Raw genomic sequence first — 22385 nt, 5'->3', positions numbered from 1 at the left:
AATATGCCTACTAACTGGGAGGTTCCATGATTAGAGAAAGGGGGGTTTCTGGGTACCTGGAACCCCCACCCAAGTGTGCTCCTGAATCTGTTTTGTAAAAGTAAATGTGGAAACAATGACTATAACACATCCGTTGCCTGATCATATAATATACTATAATAAATAAGCCATGGTCAGGTTCTGCAAAGAAGAGTCAGCGAGGAGCCATGATCTGGAGTTGCTGAATGGACATTTTTAATAATAATTTGATCCCAAACAAGGAAGCTCAGCTTACTCAACCAAATTGTGATTATTGTAGTAATATGGAAATGGAATCGAGAAGCATCAAATATTGTCAAACCCTGAAACAGAAATGACATACATCACACACTTGCCATGATACAGGTATGAAACATTAGCGTATAACATTGCTATCCTATGCTGTCTAAACTCACAACAAGACAAAACTATGGTTATGAGCATGGATGAACCAAACCATCCTGCTGCCTTATGGGAAAACCATAATGGCAGCCACCTTGTTATCTGTTACATGTCTAGTTTGGGTTTCCATGAGTCCTGGTTTTCTCAGGATAGTACCCTCTTTTTCCCATCAAATCTGTAACTTACAATTCATTTTCCCATAAACCTAATTCCTAATACACCCAAACTGAAAGTATAATTGAGAATAGATTATTATAACTGTAACACCCCCTCTGGTGTAGTGGTTCACACCTCCCAGTGACTGAGTGTGTGACCCGGCACTAGGACCCAGAGGAGACACACTGAGAATGTTGCTTAGTAACATCAGGCTGGTATGAGCTGAGGGGATCAGAACCAGTGTAGAGAGGGAGAGTCAGGGACCCAGGACAGAGGGGAGGAGCTCCTGGGACCCCCTTATAATCTGGGGGCTGGTCCATCGCCTGCTGCCACTAGGGGCCATAATACAACATCACTGACATAATACTAGTGATATGGGGCAGATTACAGGGATAAGTTACCTCAGAAAGTGACAGGATGATAGAGGAGCATCACACGGGGTGTGTGTCAGTGTCCAGCTGAGAGATAATAACACCCCCCAGGGGGCGGCAGAGAGATATTACCCCCCCTCCCCCCACGGGGCGGCAGAGAGATATTACCCCCCCCCCCCCCCCCCCACACACACACACACAGAACGGAAGAGAGATATTTCCCCCAGAGATAACAGGATAGAGATATTACTCCTGCAGAGAACAAGAGAGAGATATTACAGAAGAGGGGTGAGTGAACACTGCTGTGAGAGAGATGAGGGTGAGCTAGAGAGCCACCATTTTGGATGTGACTGTCCCATTGACATTCTGTCCGTGTAGTCGTTAAGAAATGTGCAGGAGTAGACAGGGGATGTATATAGAAATTGTACATATTTATCACTGCAACAGTGTAAGAATGTGCTGGAGTGAAGAAGGAGGGTAAATAAAGAGTTTATTTTGCAAGATAGAGATGATCTGGCACCCACATTATTGAGACATCTGATTACACTGCACCACCCAGTTACATCCCGTGTCCATCATGTTCACAGAGACTGTGTAATAATAACCTGCATGTGCGGGGAAGCCCAGGCCAGGAGCTAGCCAGGGCTGAGGAGGTGGTGCACGGCCTAAACTGTGCACCTCATACTACACATAGTGATAGGGGGTTACAAAACAATTTTACTTTATTTAGCAAACATTCAATGTGTGGAGTCGATTTTAAGCCTGAGCAAACTTCAAGCCCTTAATATTATTAATTATGAAAAGTGATGCTAATATATGTATAATCTCCTGGGAATAATATATTTTTAAACTTCATTGTCCATTAGGAAAACTTGTGTATTATAAGGAATAATACACACATAGAGTAAATTATTACAGATTAGAAGTCACCTCAGAGATACATCATAGTCACCAACTTTTGCAATAAGTTTTCCGGGAGCCTGCGGGGGTGGGTGGGCGTGATGGGGGGGGGGGGGGGAGGGGGGCTCCAAAATTGTGTCATTTTGGCCCCGCCCCCGTTACATAATGACACAAACGCAGTGATTCCTGGTGAATCGCGGCTTTTTGGATCTAATTCTGCCCACTTTACTAGGAAGTGGGCAGATCCTGGAGATTGCCACACTCTCCCGGGAGTCTACCGGATATTCCGGGAGAGTTGGCAAGTATGAGATACATGATCTGTATAAAAGCACTCGGTCTACAGCTTTATGCCTTTATATGGACATAGAACTCCTCAGTGACTTACTATATCCTCATTATTTACTATAGGGGGTACATTATCCCATATATAACTCATTTATCATTCTGGCTATATGAATATTGAATGTTACAGTCATGTAGAGTGAAGCTGGTTTATATCATACCTGCAAAGTCAGTGACCTCTTCTCTAAGTCAAGTTCTTTGCTTTAAAAATCAGTGCAATACCAGCAATGATCCCACATATCCCGAAAGCCAGACCAAGGCCAAATACAACGTTCTTAGACGTCTCTGAAACATGACGGGGGGGCTCAGGTCCTGTCATAAGCGAACACAACAAAAATAATAATGAGGGACAAAAATTAAAATACAATATAAAGAGTTCAGAAAAAAAGTTGTACAATACAGACCACAGACACAGATCTAAATCCTACGACCACACAACTGTACACTCTTTTTCGCACTACTCAATTATTTATATTACTCTGACCTTTTTTTACTTTTAATTTGTAAAGCATTTATATGTCTTCTATGCTGCTGTGTTGACTACTGTTTTGCCTGAGTGGAAAACCCAGTTGTAATGGGCACAGTGGTGGATAATAATAAGAACATTTTAGGGGTCATTTTTAAAACAGGAATTCTTATTTAACCATTATAATTATAAATCCAGGTTGTAGATGACACTATATTATAACAGATACATTGGAAGAAGTTAATAGGAATTTCCCTGCCCCGGGCAGAGTTTTGCTAAATTTAAAGTCACTTCCCCTGTTCTAACACCACAATACTCTCTTACCACACTACCCTCTTTCACCATGTCCCACTATCACGCACCTCTCTAATAATGCTATGTCACTCGAGGCTATAACATCTATGGTATATTGCATATATTTCTGACAATTACCTAACTCCAACAACTTCACTACCTTCATCATTGAACGATTCTCCAAGATGGTACATTTCGTTCCCCTCCATGGTCTCCCATCATTACCTATACTGATTCATCAAAGAGATCTTCCATTTGCATGTTTGTCCTGAAGAGATCGTCTCTCATATGGGAGTTCAGTTTGTGGCTAAATTCTGCTGGTTCCTTGTGCCAAGCACTACAGATCCATATCAACTTCTCTTCAGCTCACCAATCCCAATCCAACAGGCAAACAAAGAGAGTCAATCTAGAAACTTTCCTTTGTTTATACATCTTCTTTTCTCAGGATGACTGGGTAAATCTGCTTCCTTGGGCAGAATTTGCCAACAATAATCATTACCATGAATCCTCTGCTTCCACCACGTTTTACATTTTGTATGGTCTGCACCCCAGGGTACAAATGTTCACTCCGCTACCAACAGCCTCAGTACCCGCTTCTGGGGCCTTCATAAAGAATTTTGCAGGATACTGGTGCCAAGTACGGGAATCTCTACTTAAAGCATCCCAAAGCTATAAAATTCAGGCTGACAAAAAGTGACCAGCCATTCCAAACTTGAGACCTGAAGACAGAGTCTGGCCATCTACTTGTGATCTATGCCTCGATTTATTGGACAATTTAACATCTCCCAGGTCATCAATCCAGTGTCCTACAAGTTACATCTCCCATCATATCTCAAGGTACCCAACTCCTTCCATATTCCCCTCTTAAAACCACTGGTATTAAATGGGTTCTACACATTCAAACTGGATTCTCCCAAAATTCAGATTGAGCACAGAGAGGAATATGAAATTAAAGAGTTCCTGGGCTCTCGGTTTAGACATAACCATTTAAAATATTTAATCGAGAGGGCCTGTATCAAAGCTTCTGGTATCCACGCTCCAACTCTTCTAATCAAAAAATTCCACCTCAGGTTTCCGACTAAGCCACAAACTAAGTGTCCAGTGACCACTCGTAGGGTGGGGGTATTGTCACACATTGGGGTCTTATTTATTCTTACTAAGTCCATCGTTTTCATTTAACAGCCATCTGGGCCTCTCCTGCAGCATTCCTGAGCACTATATCGTCATTTGTAAACAAATACCATCTGTCTGTTGTGCTGGATGGGCTCTGCCATATTGGATTCTGTCAGGTGATATTCCAAGTCCAACTGAAATACTGTGTACTCTAGGAACACTTGCTCAATAGGAGACCAAAGCTGATTCTACACTGCTCCTCAGCTGCTTTGAACTTCGTAAACGACCTTCATGAGTAGTGCAGGAAGATTTACAAAAACACTCAGTACAAAACTGTCTAGAAGCAGTATCAATTCTCAGAATGGAGATCCGCTGAGGGGTTTTCAATTCTAGGATCTCTGTGAAAATTCATCAGGTTCCCAGCACTGAGCATTTGCATTCTGGGGCTGCACTTTTGCAACTTCTTCTATTTATATTGAATTGCATTCTATGGGGCATATTCAATTGTGCCATTTCCGCGGCGCGTTAAAACTACTACCGTTATTACGGTAGTTTTCTCGCTGGATTTCAGCTCGCAGCTCCCTGAGCCGCGAGCTGAAATCCAGCGAGAAAACTACCGTAATAACATTTTTTCCGCACACTATTATCATAATAACGGTAATAATGCGCGGACCGCGGGATTTTCGGCGTTTCCGTCTACAATTGAATATGCCCATATATATATAATGATGGAAATTGAGTGCTTAAATTAGCTTTGTCTTCACTTCTTAATAGGTTTCCAGTGTAAAGATGCTCATTCCATAGTGTCACATTCATATGACACATACTACACATTATGAGATCTGAACATATATAGGAATATAATTATCAAATGAAAAAAGAACCCTAAATTTGTCAAATTTAGCTAAGGCCACTGGTAAATATTATTGCTGGCTATAGCCTTCGCCAGGAGTCTCTTACCTATATAAAATCTAATATATAAATGCTTAGTGGCGTCTGTGTGTGTGTGAAAAAAAAACACCAAGTTGCAGCGCCACCTGCTGGGCGGAGTTATACACTGACCTACTAAATTCTTAGTGTGTGTGGGGAAAAAAATTCAAAAAGGGCTGAAATTTGGTAGGGCTCAAACTCATTTTCGTGAGGTAATTTTACCTCATGAACACACATGTGTAGAGGCGTGCGTTAGTGTGTGTGTGTGTGTGGAAAAAACTATTTTCTCAGAAAGGGCTCATCCAATTGACCTGAAATTTGGTATACTGACATTATTTGACAAAAAAATTAGAATAGTCAAGTCAGTTAACTTCCATCATCCCCTCTTCCCCCCGTGGGAGGGGTAGTAAAGGCTAAATTTACGAGTTGAGGGGTCAAACTCATTTTCGTGAGGTAATTTTACCTCATGAACACACATTAAAAAGGCCGCTTGCGTCGGGAAGTAACGCTCTTCCCCTGAGGAGGCCTGGGCTAGGCCCAAATGCATGACAAGAACCTTTTTAAGACCTTAAGTAGCTTGATTTGACTAGAATGCATGAGTATCATGACCGGGTTAACTTGTCTTATATATCAATGCTATTTGATAAATAGACCACCTAGTAATTGTGTTACTTACTCCACAATTTATTGGTGGGGTTGACTGACAGCCCGGCATGCTCCACAGAACAGGTATACACATCTCCCTGTTTCGGGATCAGCACTACGTACAGGAATTTACTGAAGGAACCATCTGGTGCAGGGTAGAAGTCTGTTTCTGACACTCCAACTGTCACAGGATGATTATTCTTCAGCCAGCTCATCTTCATAACCGGGGGAAAGAACTTGGTGGTAAGACAGATCAATGTACTAGGTTCTCCAAGATTGACGGGTTCCTCTGTGAATACATTTATTTCAGGGGCAACTGCAGGGAAAAAGATCACATAATCATGAACTAAACTATTATTCTCCAATAGTGAATCAATAAAATAAGTGGGCCTGATTCATTAAGAAAAGTAAAGCAAAAAAAATATAAGTAATTTTGCATTTTTGGGGTAGGGCATGTCCTATATTAGCTTTAAATGTCAAAGTAAAAATAAAGCTATCAAGTATTTGTGTCCTACATGAAAAAACAACCAGTATTTTCCTTACATGCTAAATAATAAACTAATTTGCACCCCTTGTACTGCAGCATGGTTTTGGTCAAGTTTCAGAGTTATTCATTATTTTGCCTTACTTTCCTTAATGAATCAGGCCCAGTATCTTTTCTTAGTAAAATTGTTTTAAAGGGAAAGTACACTTTTTGTAGACTTATTATTTTCCTTAAGTAGGTCTAATAGACAATAAGTGTAATTTCTACTAAACCAGTCATTATATTTAGCTAAATACACTGTCCACCATCAAGTGGCTAATGGTACCAGCAGCTCTAGACTCCTCTTACAGATGGGAAAGACTTGTGTGCAGCCCTTAGCAAATGCCTATCATTGCCTATTCTGCCTGACATTCACACCACTCTGCTGGTGTGGGTTGGATGTATACAGAGGATGACCCCATCTATTGAGTAATAATATTCTACAGCTGTAGGTACCTGTTAGAGAGTGTATCTAACCAACAAGATTGGCAGTGAGTTCTTTTGACAAAAAGGATCTTTTGAGTCTATTAAGTTATAATAAATGGACACAAAATCCAAAACAGACTGACATTGATTTTACGTAAGCTCCACCTTAATCTAACTTCTCTAAATTGGATCAGTACCTGTGAGACACACAAAGGGGTATATTTATCAATCATCGTGGTTTTTTTTTTACACAATCATTTTCATTCCATATCACAATGATAAGGAAGGAAAGATTGTGACTATTTAAAAAAATTGTTGTTCTGGAACAGCAGTTATGGTAAACTGCTGTCCCTGCGAACACACAACGGCACCTATATCCTATCTGCTCTATGGTCACTATCGCAAAGTGGGCACTTTGAGATAGTTATACTACAAGGGAGAGGAAAAAAGTGTGTCTAAGAGATGAGGCACTCAATTGGCCATGGACTTTTAAAATGAATATATCTTTATTATTATTATTAAAAAATAATTTTATTCAAAGAAATAGATCCTTCAAAGCGCTGATAGCGAAATGTTAAAATATTGAATATTGAATATGATTGCCAAAATAATGGTTCACTGTTAAGAAGGTAGATAAAAACTACCCAACTGTGCTGCTGCTTGATACTGTGATTTATAACATCTGTGTCAATACTCAAAGAGACCTAATTAATAGGAGATGGTTCATAAATAAGTGCCACCTCTGACCAATATAGGTACTTTTTTTTGGTCAAATATAATTCTCTATCTCACATTACAGTTTCAGTGAGATCTATCCAAATATTGATAGTTGGGGTTTTATTATCCCCTAATTGGTTTAATTTTATTATTTCCCCTTCAATAAGTGGTGTGCTAGAGAATATATAGTCACTCGTTACATAGGACAGTTATCATATATATCAAACTGATTGTTTCCAAATTCTAATATGTGCATTGGAGATCCTATTCTTATAGATCTCTAGTGAGAAGAGCTTAGTATTCTGAACACCCTTCCATTCCTATCTAGTAGTACGGTCTCTAATTTTCTTTTATAAGAAGATATTTTTGATATATGATCACAGTGAACAGACAGCGCAGCATCCGCCGACGCGCGTTTCGCTAGGAGGCTTTGTCAAGGCAAGCTGAAGTATGCATTAGTGGATCTTATAAAGGGGAAGGACCTCCCACAATTAATGACGTCGCTTAGCGACGTTGTTAGCAACTATCTGAGTGACGTGAGTATTTGGGCCAATCACAAGGGTTGTATACGTGGGAAGATCCTCCCAATATTGGTGGCGTCACTTAGCAACGTTGTTGGTAACCGTTTGGATCCCATATTTATATTAGCGAAGAATCTGAGGTATTTCTAGATATTTTCGGGGGGTGATCATTATGATTTGTTGTAGGTTTGTAACGTTGATAAGGCTGCCTGTTTGGAGCTAATATATTAGTCCATAAATGGGACAAGGCTTACGTCTATATTCATATGTTGTTTGCTACGAATAAAAATATTTATAAATTCAGATCACACTACGATCGGTGTCTAAGTTCATAGATTATTATACAGTTATTATATATATAGGTTAGACTTATTTTATACGTTTATTATGCATATATGTAATATTACAAGAGGTGAGAATGTCTAATAGTTTATTGGTTGTTTAGTAAGTATATATGAAAGAAGTGATTGTACAGAAATGTACCTTGGTGACATTCAGGCAATAGATGGTTTCCCGACCTACAAATGAGCTGTGATAAGTGATTAGTGAAGTTGTAGTTAACGTGATTTGAATTTCAAAAATGTACATACTTGGTAATTCATGAACAAATTAAAATTGTGAAGGTGAGTGCTTGTATACTTTGTTATATTGTGTCTATTGTACTATAATTTATTAAATAAAAAAATTGTAATAATTCAAAAAATAAATGGTCCATTTAAATTCATTGCGTGAAAAAAAAAAAACAACAGTGTATAAGGTGTATGTAAAACATACAGTATGGACTGGTTGTAATGGGCAAGTGAAGTGGGGGGAGAGGTGTAACCATAAATAAGAAAACAAGGTGAGTATAAGGTGCAAAACTCGAAAACATCATGTTCAAGCAAACCAAAACATTTTGGAATAAAAAAATGTTTGCTAACTATATTAAACAAGGAATGACCCCCAGGGGACTCAGACCCAAAATGTATCCAGCTTTCGAACTTGCGAATGATGAATTGAGAAAAGAGTGGGAGTCCACATTAGCAAAATGCTCCACTGAACTAATCAACATACTGATAAAACACGATCATTTTTTGTTGGAGGAATACACCCAAGAGATAACAATATTGGGTGAAAAACTTAAAAAATTTGAAGGTTTAGACTCCTTTCAAAAATCATATGAAAAATTCCAAAATGAATTGGATAATTTTGAAAAAATGATTATAGAGAAAAAACGAAATAAATTTACTTGTGACAAAAATGATTACTTAACCAACAGGGTATTTAAATGGGAGATAAAGAATCCTAGAAAACCAATATCCACCTATAGTACCTCTGAGATTGATTCCTCAGAAGGGGAATCATCTGATCATTCCAAAAACAACCCCACTAATATTAGAGATTTTTTAGGGATGGGCACCAGAAACAGGGAAGGTGGAGGCCCAGGAACCACAAGCAGATACGCAGGGAAAGAGACAGGAAAAGAAAATATACGGAAGGACAGGGGAATCCACAATGTCCACGGAGGAATTACAGGCCAACTCAATATTAGAAGACACTTTAGGAATTATAAATCTCTCTGACAGAGTCCTCACTAATACACAAGAAACACTCCTCAGTAAAGGTCTATCTTTTTCCCCCACCAAACACTTCAACAGGTTTGAGTGGGAAAAGGACCTAATGCTATTCTCCAGAAAGCTTTTATTAAAACAATTCTTCTCGAATAAGCAAAGAGAGGAGATGGGTCCAAGTAACTATGATAATTTCAATACTGATGAGGACGTAAATATTTTTAATGCAGAGGAAGAAATCCAGCCATTAATGACACTTGAGGAACAACATGAATCTAATCAATTACCAGATCCTCATGATGATAACCTAAATGTGGACCAAATCATAAATAAACGAAAATCAACCTTTTCCCTGACTTTTCTATCTGTCCCCAAATCAAAATTTATAAGGATTTGGTTTCCAAAGATTTGGATAAACTCCTTCTGACATCGAAATATCAAAAATCCCAAACTGATAATTTAAGTAGGGATGAGACTCTAGCATTGAGAGAAATTGCCTCCTGGGATGACATTGTCATAAAGCCCTCTGATAAAGGGGGCAACTTGTCCTATGGCCCTGCCATCTCTACCTCAAGGAAGTTTATCGCCAATTAAACAACAAATTTTGCTATAGACTGATTAATTTCAACCCTACAGCTAATTATATGTTGAGATATGACAGTATAATTAATCAAGCATTATATACAGGAGTGATAACAAAAACCACTCATGATTTTTGAGTGTCACAAATCCAAAAATTCCAACATTGTACATGCTAGCGAAGGTTCATAAAAATTAGCTGAATCCTCCTGGTAGGCCCATAGTATCAGGCATAAATAGCTTAACTGAAAAAGCAAGCAGGTTCATTGATTCTCAATTGTGAAAACATGTGATGAGTTTGGACTCTTATATCAGGGACACTCTGGATATACTGACGAAACTAGATAACATCACAGTCAGTGGTACTACCAAATAGCCACATATGATGTGGAGTCATTGTATACTAATATCTCACATGAGGATGGCCTGACAGCGGTAAAATACTTCCTAAAAATGGGAAGAACTAATACCTTAGATGATTTCATTATCACACTGCTACATTTTGTATTGACTACCAACTACTTTGTCTTTGAAGAAAAATTCTTCTTGCAACTAAGGGGAACTGCTATGGGGACGTGTGTGCCCCCACCTACGCCAACCTACTTTTAGGTTGTTGGGAGAAAGCAGTTGTATTTAACCATCTCAATTAAAAATACACTAGCCACATATTACTGTGGCTTAGATACATCGATAATGTAATCATCTTATGGGATGGAGAAGATTCACTATTTCATGAATTTACAATGATCTTGAACGACAATATTATAAATCTGAAACTAACATCAGAAATTAGTGATTCTGAAATACATTTCTTAGACTTGACAATCTCCAAATCTGATGATGGCAAATTACATAAAGACATGTATCGAAAAAAAACTGCCACCAACAGTTTACTTCATTCCTCAAGCTCGCACTATCCCCCGGTCATAAGAGACATTCCCAGAGCCGAACTCCTGAGAACCAAAAGATATTGCTCTGATGAAAAAACTTATTTTATAAGATCCACAGAATTGAAGGAGAGATTAAAAAGAAGGGGCTATAGTAAAAACAATGTTAGTAAAGCAGAAAAAGCTGTCAACAAACTAAACAGAGACACTCTTATACACTCAATTAATAAGAATAAGAAAAATCCAGATTCAAAAATAATAATGGTGGGAACATTTTGCTCAGAGTGGCGGACAATTGTACAATGTTTTCAAAGACATCAACATGTACTAATGCTAGATCCTGATTTAAAACACTTTCTGGAAAATAAAATTCCATTTTCTTGGCAACGGTCACAAAATCTTAATGATCAACTTGTACACAGTTTTCTAACCCCAGAAAAAAGACTATCTAATATACCTGTTGGTTTCTTTAAGTGTGGGACTTGTAAGGCCTGCCGGTACATGAAACAGGTAATTATGTATCAAGACAAATTTCACAAGAATTGGAAAATTCAACAGTTTTTAAACTGTAATTCTATGAATGTAATTTATTGTCTTTCCTGCCCATGCGGTCTTAAATACGTGGGCATGACAAGCAGGCCATTCAAAAAGCGTATCCTGGAACATGTAGGAAATATTAGAAGAGCTCCTACAGATATAGCAAACTTCAAACAGATAACTACAGTCGCAAGACATTTTTTGAAGCATCACCAGAACAGTCCCAAAAATCTAACTGCGTTTGCGATGGAACAAATTAACCTGGGAATCAGTGGTAGAGACATTCATAATGAACTCCTGAAAAGAGAAACAAAGAAAATTTTCCTAATGGGCAGTATGACCCCATTCGGACTTAATGATAACAATAACTATACTGCTTTCCTATAAATTGTTTAGATCTTCTACTATTACATTATCATTATTGACAGAACTACTACCTAGTTAAGAGATAGAACATACTTATATTGTATGCACCATTACACAATATTATCGAGTATATGTATTAAAATACTACACATAAGCGCACAATCCCGTTTTGGCTAAGGGATTTATATTCAACCTCCTAGATTCAACATAATTCACTCCTTTTGCACCTTATACTCACCTTGTTTTCTTATTTATGGTAACATCTCTCCCCCCACTTCACTTGCCCATTACACCCAGTCCATACAGTATGTTTTACATACACATTATTCACTTTTGTTTTTTTGTTTGTTTTTTTCTGTAATAAATTTAAATGGATCATTTATTTTTTGAATTATTACAATTTTTTATTAATAAATTATAGTACAATAGACACAATATAACAAAGTATACAAGCACTCACCTTCACAATTTTAATTTGTTCATGAATTACCAAGTATGTACATTTTTGAAATTCAAATCACGTTAACTACAACTTCACTAATCACTTATCACAGCTCATTTGTAGGTCAGGAAACCATCTATTGCCTGAATGTCACCAAGGTACATTTCTGTACAATCACTTCTTTCATATATACTTACTAAACAACCAATAAACTATTAGACATACTCACCTCTTGTAATATAACATATATGCATAATAAACGTATAAAATAAGTCTAACCTATATATATATAATAACTGTATAATAATCTATGAACTTAGACACCGATCGTAGTGTGATCTGAATTTATAAATATTTTTATTCGTAGCAAACAACATATGAATATAGACGTAAGCCTTGTCCCGTTATGGACTAATATATTAGCCCCAAACAGGCAGCCTTATCAACGTTACAAACCTACAACAAATCATAATGATCACCCCCCGAAAATATCTAGAAATACCTCAGATTCTTCGCTAATATAAATATGGGATCCAAACGGTTACCAACAACGTTGCTAAGTGACGCCACCAATATTGGGAGGATCTTCCCGCGTATACAACCCTTGTGATTGGCCCATATACTCACGTGACTCAGATAGTTGCTAACAACGTCGCTAAGCGACGTCATTGATTGTGGGAGGTCCTTCCCCTTTATAAGATCCACTAATGCATACTTCAGCTTGCCTTGACAAAGCCTCCTAGCGAAACGCGTGTCGGCGGATGCTGCGCTGTCTGCTCACTGTGATCATATATCAAAAATATCTTCTTATAAAAGAAAATTAGAGACCGTACTACTAGATAGGAATGGAAGGGTGTTCAGAATACTAAGCTCTTCTCACTAGAGATCTATAAGAATAGGATCTCCAATGCACATATTAGAATTTGGAAACAATCAGTTTGATATATATGATAACTGTCCTATGTAACGAGTGACTATATATTCTCTAGCACACCACTTATTAAAGGGGAAATAATAAAATTAAACCAATTAGGGGATAATAAAACCCTAACTATCAACATCTGGATAGATCTCACTGAAACTGTAATGTGAGATAGAGAATTATATTTGACCAAAAAAAAGTACCTATATTGGTCAGAGGTGGCACTTATTTACGAACCATCTCCTATTAATTAGGTCTCTTTGAGTATTGACACAGATGTTATAAATCACAGTATCAAGCAGCAGCACAGTTGGGTAGTTTTTATCTACCTTCTTAACAGTGAACCATTATTTTGGCAATCATATCCAATATTTTAACATTTCGTTATCAGCTCTTTGAAGGATCTATTTCTTTGAATAATATTATTTTTTAATAATAATAATAATAAAGATATATTAATTTTAAAAGTCCATGGCCAATTGAGTGCCTCATCTCTTATACACACTTTTTTCCTCTCCCTTGTAGTATTACTGATTTCCAATAGTGTGTGAGAGCACCCTCCATTTAGTATTATAGGTAAACTATTCCATACTAATAAACTTAAAAGGAGTAATTTGGCTTACTTGGTGCGTTGCAATCCAATTATTGAAACACTTTGAGATAGTTACCGGAAGGGATTGTAGGTAAGCTGCGGTAATTTTATGGCCCTGCCTCTACCACAATGTTCTCTCCATCTTCAGATGGCATTAGCCAAGTTCCAAAATCATGTTAAATTGTGCAAAATAGCAGTCCCCATAGAAAGCTATTTTTCTTTCTCGCCCCAGGCTCTAAAATTTTGAGTTACGGCTCTGCCTTTGTTTTCCTAAATAGAGCAGTAATTTGGAAACGATATACCTGGTCACATAATATGGCTTCCATTTCCCTATATGGAGTATCTGACCAGAGAGATTTACATGATTTTCAATTGACTTTAACTTGATATACATGCAATCATAGAGATATTCACACAATTATATAGACATAATATTGTATATGCATGTAGATTTTACTGTATTTATTTTTCATTTTGATCATAATAAATGTAATATGATTTTATGTATATAAAGGAGTAGCCACATTTCTTAGTATAAAAGTGCTAGCATATCATTTCAGACCTTAGCGCAATCCTCATATTCTTACTTTCTATTTGACCACATTTATGTGAGGTTTTGCACAACCTTGAGGACAGCAGCTTAGTGCCTGATAAGAGCAGCACAGTAATCATTCAATTAATAGCAAAATATAGCACCCAAGGGAAATATTTTGCTCTCCTGTTTTGTTTCTGGGGCAGGTAACTACACCTGCTGCTCCAATATATGATAGGTGAGTAACTTCATTCCTGTTCCCTTTATTTGTTGCCGAGGCTAGCCAGAAAAGGATTTGATGGATTGGTAAGTTGTGCCCTAACAGGACTGGTCAGCAGATGGGGGTGACTGTTACACTAGACTCACTGAGCTGACCAGACAGTGACTTTAATTTGCACCCCACTACTTTTCCAACCATCCACCCCAAAATTTAAAAATCTAAGCGTCATGGAGATTCTTATATCTCATGGTGAACTTTAAATTTAATAAGTGGTGGCACAGAGAGGAATATCTGAAGAAAAATGTAATTATGTGCACAATAATAAAATGATCTGTTGCCCTTTTCTACTATCTATAATATAAAAGCGGCATGTTAGTCTATGTGTGGGAAAAAAACAAACAAGCTGCAGCGCCACCTGCTGAGCGGAGTTATACACTGACCTACTAAATTCTTAGTGTGTGTGGGGAAAAAAACTCAGAAAGGGCTGAAATTTGGTATACTGACATTATTGACAAAAAAAATTAGAATAGTGAAGTCAGTTAACTTCCATCAACCCCCCTTCCCCCCGTGGGAGGGGTAGTAAAGGCTAAATTTAAGAGTTGAGGGGTCAAACTCATTTTCGTGAGGTAATTTTACCTCATGAACACACATGTGTACAGTGGCGGATCCAGGGGGGTGCGATCGGGGCAATCGCCCCCCCTAGCAGGGGTTTGCTAGGCCCAAATGCATGACAAGAACCTTTTTAACACCTTAAGTAGCTTGATTTGACTAGAATGCATGAGTATCATGCATGGGTTAACTTGTGTGCTATAAGTGTCCAACGTTAACGGTACAGTTTAGAGAAAAATTTGCTATGCAGTCTCCAACATAGCAGGAGATTATACATAATGTATATAATGTTCCTGACCCCTTGCTGTCTGTAGATAGAACTGTTAAGTTCCACGTATTCACAGGAGTGTTAAGCCTTCTACATTCTAGGTGAACGGTATCAGATAATGTACACTACTTTAGACGTGTAGCCTGCCAGTTGGACATGCAATGCATATATAGATACAGATTACTGCTTGCATAGAGTAACAAGGTGGCTTCTGGTGGTAGGTCTGCTTATAGTGAACCCTGCTCCACCTCTCTCATCACAGACAGCTTTTATTGAGCTAGACACATCCAAGGCTCCCTATTGGCTGATCCAGTTGATGTCTGAAGCGTCACAGAGAACGGAGCTTTTCAAGATGTCAAAAGAATGAAGCATAAAAATCCTGAATATAAATTGTGTGATTACACTCACTCTGCGTAACATTCAGATAATAAACATGTATGACTGACATCCAACCAGCATATATCAATCAGCATGGCATGTATATATGGAAAGGCTGTGGGGACTAGCAACAAGAACCCTCCCAACACATTTCTAAAAAAACATTTGTGTCATATACACACACTGTACATTTGTGCAGCAATGATCATTCCTTACCATATGTTGCTTTTGTGTTGTTTGACCATTTTTTCAACACTTCAAGATTATTTTTCAGCAGAGTCATGGCCCCCAATGTTGCAGCTGTATCAATACCAGTCATTTCTCCAAATTCTGGGAGTCTCCATCTGGTCTGTTTCTCTTCAAAATCCACATAAAATAACTCATCCTCGTCCATCTGAAACATGAACTCTCCTGTTGGCTCCAGTGTCTGGTAGAAGTCTGACTGAGTCAGCACATTGCCCACTGCAGAAGATATAGATACTGGGTAATATAGACAAAGAGGTAAGGGAGCCCTGCTTGCAAGCTTACAGTCTATGGTACAATGGGAGTTTGATACATGAGGGTAAGAGCCACATATTGCTTATTGATCCAGCTAGAATGCAAATATAAAAAGTGCTTAGTGGGCTATATAATCCAGTCCCACAGCAATGCTGGTCTGGGGTCAGAGGGCTGCTGTCTTGTGTGAACTGTTTAAAGGGTGGTAGTAGGGTAACCAAGGAGGTTAAGAGTGGTTGAGGAATATTATAAGCTTGCCTGAGGAGGTAAGTTTTCAGAGAACGCTTCAAGGTTTGAAGACCAGAGGAAAGTCTTATTGTGTGAGGGAGGGAATTCCACAAAGTGGGTGCAGCCAGAAAAAAAATCCTGTAACTGGGAATGAGAGCATGTAATGAGAGTGGATGAGAGACGCAGATCTTGTGCAGAATGGAGGTGTCGAGTTGGGAGATATTTTGAGAAAAGTGAGATGTAAGTTGATGCAGTTTTGTCGATGATCTTGTATGTTAGCAGAAGTATTGAATTGAATTTAGTAAAAAAAAACAGGCAACCAATGTAGAGAATGACAGAGGAAGAATGATTTGCTGCTGCGTGCAAAATAGATTGTAGATGTTATTGTCTGATTCAGGGAAGAACAGTAAGGAGGGAATTGCAATAGTCAATGCAGGAGATGATGAGTGTATGAATTAAAGTTTACATTTTCGATAATAGGTGTGTTATATAGTGCTTTAAGCATTATTTAAGAGTGCAAAAAAAAAAGTTTTCTATGCCCGATAGAAAAAAAGTGAATTGTCCCTCATTCTCCACTGTGCCCACTCCCAACATACCATTCACCCAGGAGAGGCTCCGTTTGGTCGGGAGATTAGTATGATAAGCAGCCCGTCTAGCATGCTGTTTTATACTACAGCCTTGCATAGGTTGTAACTAGCAAAAAGAGGACTTATCGTAGATTTAACCTTTAATGAATTGTCCATTTTTCAATACTGACTACTGGTAAAATGTGATTGCTCTTATTCTTATGTAGAAATGTAATATTAAAGTGGAGTATTTAAAATGCAAAATAAAAACAAAACATGCTAACAAAGTTCAGTAAACATATCACAATGGGTATTTTGCTACAGGAAGGTCCATACAGACAGCACTATGGGGCCTATTTATGAAAGTAAACTTATTGCTGCAATAAGTGTAATTTTTTTTATCACCAGTTTGTCAAACACTAATAGTTTCTAACCAATATTTAGTACTGGGTCTTGGGTAAAATCTCCTTACCAGACAGATGGTACATAAGGGTTTGTATTTGATAGACTGGGAGGGTAATGGAGTTTGGGGGACAACTCGAGTCCTGTATATAGTGCCACCTTTATCCCTCTCAGTATACAGTACTGTATATCTCATTGTCCCTCTCCCTGAATACATTACAGTAATACAGGTTTGGTGCATATCATCCCATACCAATCGTATGCAAGTTTATCATGATGAAGGGAATGCTTAATACGCCCCACTGAGTGGGGGAGCCTAGGTAAAGGATTTAGGAGGAAGGATGATGGGCTTGAATAATGAATTGAGTTTAAAGCATTGGACAGTAGCAGCTAAATCGTTGTTCAATAGGTGGGCAGCAGCTCGAGCAACAATAAGGAAAGAGTGGCAGGAGATTAAAATAAGGCAGGCAGCAGCATTGAGGTTAGACTTAAGAGGGTCAAGGCGGGAGTTGGGTAGGCCAAAGACAAGGAAATTACAGTAGTCAAGGCTACTCATTACAAGGGAGTAAATAAGAGTTTTAGTGGAATCCATGGTGAGAATGGGCCTGATCTCTTGGATATATTCTGGAGGTGGAGGTGGCAGGATTTGGAGAGGGACTGAATGTGGGGTTTTTCGGAGAGGGAGGAGTCGAGGATGACACCTAGGTAGCGGACTTGATGGACAGAAAAGAGGGTAGTGTTATCAACAGAAGAAAAAGGCCCTCACAAGAGTTTATGGGTGTGCTGTTCCACATGGATGTCTCCTGCACCATGGGATCTGGATCCACGAATTTCAGCTCAGATCAGTGCCTAGCAAGACTGGTAAAAGCAACAGGGGATAGATAATGAATGACTGCCATTATTGGGTTGATTGTGGAATTCTATCAGGGAAATTCTGGTATTAGATAGGAGAGAAAGTGGGGAGTGAAAAAAGAGGTGCATGGGTGGCATTTTTGAACATGTGCACAAATAACAGACCACAAAGTAATATTAGCCAAGTAGAAAAATAACACTTCATTCAAATTAACTGTGGTTTTATGTTAGGATAACGGCTACTATCATAATCTTGCAAAACAGGATGTAGAGATCTTCACCTTTAGTAACCGTAAGTGTCAAAAGCTTTTATTGACAATTACATTAAGTTTATGCAAAGAGTCAATATTTTCAGTGTTGACCTTTCTTTTTGAAGATCTCTGCAATTCGCCCTGGCATGCTGTCAATCAACTTCTGGGCCACATACTGTTTGGGGGTTTGGCTCTCAGGGCACGGTGAGCCCGATCCAAAAGACAGTCAGTCTCAGAGATGTCCGGGAGGAGGTGAAGAAAGAGGGCCATGAGGAAGGCTTGAAGGTCTGCGTTACCGATTTCCTCAGGCACATTTCTGATGTGGACATTATTACGGCGAGATCGGTTCTCAGAATCCTCTTGCTTCTCTTTCAAGATTTCAACTTCGTCACGGAGGCGGGAGAGTTTCTTATCAGTTGCAGAGTTGGATCGGCAAATGTCGTCAGTTTTTGATTCTAGGGCGTCTGTCCTGTTTCCCAGCGCGTTCAACTCTGTTCTGAGCTCGCTGATCACTTTTGTCATTTCCTGATAGAAAGTAGTTTTCACCCCCTCCAAGAGACTGGTCATTACCGCTTGAATCTGAGGGTCAAGTTCAACTTCAGACGATGAAGATCCCGACGCCCCCTGGCGATCAGCTTTTGGAGAGGGGGGCTTCGCTTTTGATCCAAAGAAATTTGCAGAGGTTCCTGCTGTCACTTTCTTTGGTTTGGAAGCCATGGTGCCCTCAGGCGAGCCGATCTGGCCGTTGGATGGGATAACAAGGCCAAGGTCAGGTAAAGAGAGGGAGAGGGAAAGGAGGGTGCACACCGAACTCGGTTCAGTTGAGAGGGGTCCTACCCGGGGTCGGGCAGCATAGTAAAGTTCACATACTAGCCGTGGGTGTAATGATGTACAGACGAACTTAAAAGGCTGGTTTCGAATAATAATCAACCGGTCACGGGCAATAATAATGGTAGAGAGCGTTTTGCTCGTATGGGGTTTGACTCCAAGAGGGCACTCGGAGGATACGACTGGTCACCACATCCGTCAGGATTAGATCTCACAAGGACAGTCAATATATTTGGGTGCACGTAGAAACTGTAGTCTCCAATGGGGAGGTTGATTTTATGTTACAGGTGTAGTGGCACAGAAACGACACAATGGGGCAGCAGTTGACCCCTCAGGCTCCGAGACCAGATGAGGGTTTACATCGGATTTCTGACTGCTGAGATGTAGCAGCAATACTTAGCACACCAGCATGTAACTGTTATTAATAATACAGTTGAAAATATATTAGGATATAAGGACGGTGTAGTTTGCTTGAATGGCCACAGGGTGGCAGTAGTTTCCCACACTGGAAGTTTGTATTCGATCTAGTCTGTGCAATCAGGTTGTTGACTCACAGTTCACTGCACGGAACAGCCAGAATTTCACGCAGGAGGGAGTCCCAGCCCAGTCAAGACGGGGATCTACTGAAGGGAGCCAGCAGTGAAACGTCGGGCGGTTCTGCCGGACACCGACTGACAAATCAGGTGGTGGTGACCGTGTCTTAAGCGCTGCTGTCAGTGAGCTGCCTGAATGTCCCCCTGGTGTCAGCGCTAGCACAGGGCTGCTGGTGAGGGTCTCAGTTCCAACTCAGCTGCGGGGGTAAGAGCGGGAGAGGGGGGGGGTGGTGGTGGTGCCGCTCACGGAGGGCCCTCGGTCAGTGAGTGGGGGATAAGAGCACTTAGCGGGCACTACTGTATTCCAGCCCCAGCTGGTGTATCAAAGGGGAAACGTTGCTGGCACTGTGTGTGTGTTCCGTCGGCCGTTACAGCCGCACCGCCATTGCGAGCTGCAGGGTCAATGAGAGTTGCGCGGTTCGCGCCAAAAGCAGCGGTGAGTTAAGTGCAGGCAGCGGGACTAGTGTGGTGTCCCGATAAAGGTGTCGGGCAGAAGCCCTTGGTGTCCCAAGACCGGATGAGCGGCTTTTGGTTAGATTAGCTTTGTCAAAGACAAAATTTAAGCGCTTTCCTTCTTGTTGTGGCAGGAGACGTTAGGAAGTGTGACCGTCCATTTTGGCTGCCAGGCCACGCCCCCTCTGGGCCACATACTGATTGATGGTCGCCCATTATTGCCTAATCAATGCTTGGAGTTTGTCAGAATTTGTGGGATTTGTTTATCCACCCGCCACCTAAGGATTGACCACAAGTTCTCAATGGGATTAAAGGTCTGGGGTGTTTCCTGGCCACAGACCCAAAATTTAGATTTTTTTTTTTCCTCCCGAGCCACTTAGTTATCACTTTTGCTTTATGGCAAGGTGCTCCATCATGATGGAAAAGGCATTGTTGGTCACCAAACTGGATGGTTGGGAGAAGTTTCTATTGGAGGATGCTTTGGTACCATTCTTTATTCATGGCTGTGTCCCTAGGCAAAATTGTGAGTGAGCCCACTCCCTTGGCTGAGAAGCAACCCCACACATGAAAGGATGCTTTAGTGTTGGCATGACATAGTACTAATGGTAGCGGTTACCTTTCCGTCTCCAGACAAGCATTTTTCCAGATGCCCCAAACAATCTGAAAGGGGATTCATCTGAGAAAATGACTTTACTCCAGTCCGCAGCAGTCCAATCCCTGTACTTTTTGCAGAATATCAGTCTGTCACGGATGTTTTTCCTGGAAAGAAGTGGCTTCTTTGCTGGCCTTCTTGACACCAGGCCATCCTCCAAAAGTCTTCACCTCACTGTGCGTGCAGATGCACTCACACCTGCCTGCTGCCATTCCTGAACAAGATCTGCACTGTTGGTTCCCTGATCCGCAGCTGAAACAACTTTAGGCAATGGTCCTGGCGCTTGCTGGAAGTTCTTGGGCACCCTGAAGCTTTCTTCACAACTACTGAACCTCTCTCATTCAAGTTCTTGATAGTAAATGGTTGATTTAGGTGCAATCTTACTAGCTGCAATATCCTTGACTGTGAAGCCCTTTTTGTGCAAAGCAATGATGACTGCATGTGTTTCCTTGCAGGCAACCATGGTTAACAGAGGAAGTATGTGTTTTATTAATATATATTTTTCTATAAAATTATTTTTAAACTTATTTTATATATTATTTGTATAGAGGGATTCTAGACAGCTTAGAGCGCTTAGAATTTAAATATTTAATGTAGGAGGATGTGATGCCTTCCTTTTTGCAGCAGCCAGCGATTTCCTCATTATTGGTATTATATTGTATCATTAGTATGGTATTACATTATTTTTCCTTCATTATCATCCTTACCTCTTTGCGCCTAGTGATTTGGTTATATCTGTGGTTGTGTTTTTGTGCCACACACCGGGCGGCATTGAGCTATGGTATTCAGTTATGGCAGAATTGATGTGCTGTACAGAGAGATTGAATACGAGGGAAACATATCTTGCTACCTTAGAAAAAGAACAAGTACTAATGGGAGAAAAAGAAGGAGATTCTATCTTCAAACTCTTTAATAAATTAGAGACCTTATTAAAAACAGAGAGGAGCCACTGGAGGGACAGTGTGTCATTATAATCTGGATCTAATATATAAAAGCCTAGCGGCGTGTGTTAGTGTGTGTGTCTGTGTGTAAAAAACTACCGGGTGACAGAGTGCTCAAGCTGCAGCACCACCTGCTGGGCGGAGTTATATACTACACTGACCTACTAAATTCTTAGCATTATCTAATATATAAAAGCCTAGCGGCGTGTGTGTGTGGCGATGAAGATGACAAGAACCTTTTTAACACCTTAAGTAGCTTGATTTGACTAGAATGCATGAGTATCATGCATGGGTTAACTTGTAATAAGATCATTCCGAGAGGTCTACGTGTGTCTAAAATGTTACCAATGGGGGAGGATTGTGTCCTATTAGAGAATTGGAATAAAATTTTGGTTAAATGTTCCTTCTCCCTTTATAG

The 22385-nt window shown here is 39.7% G+C and overlaps 1 protein-coding gene across 1 annotated transcript in view; it reads right to left on the bottom strand.

Moving 5' to 3' along the window:
- Window positions 1–212: 212 nt before the first annotated feature.
- LOC142101978 (RLA class II histocompatibility antigen, DP alpha-1 chain-like) overlaps window positions 213–22385 on the bottom strand; it is a 43171-nt gene continuing 20998 nt past the window's right edge. The window contains exons 2-5 of the mRNA XM_075186471.1: window positions 15923–16168; window positions 5669–5953; window positions 2351–2501; window positions 213–341 (exon numbers count right to left, since the gene is read on the bottom strand). Coding sequence (XP_075042572.1) covers window positions 2374–2501; window positions 5669–5953; window positions 15923–16168 — 659 coding nt within the window. The 3' untranslated portion in view covers window positions 213–341; window positions 2351–2373. The remainder of the gene's footprint in view (window positions 342–2350; window positions 2502–5668; window positions 5954–15922; window positions 16169–22385) is intronic.

The sequence above is a fragment of the Mixophyes fleayi genome, chromosome 9, assembly GCF_038048845.1.
Source record: "Mixophyes fleayi isolate aMixFle1 chromosome 9, aMixFle1.hap1, whole genome shotgun sequence".
NCBI lineage: Eukaryota > Metazoa > Chordata > Amphibia > Anura > Limnodynastidae > Mixophyes > Mixophyes fleayi.
This window is presented reverse-complemented; position numbering and strand designations above follow the sequence as displayed.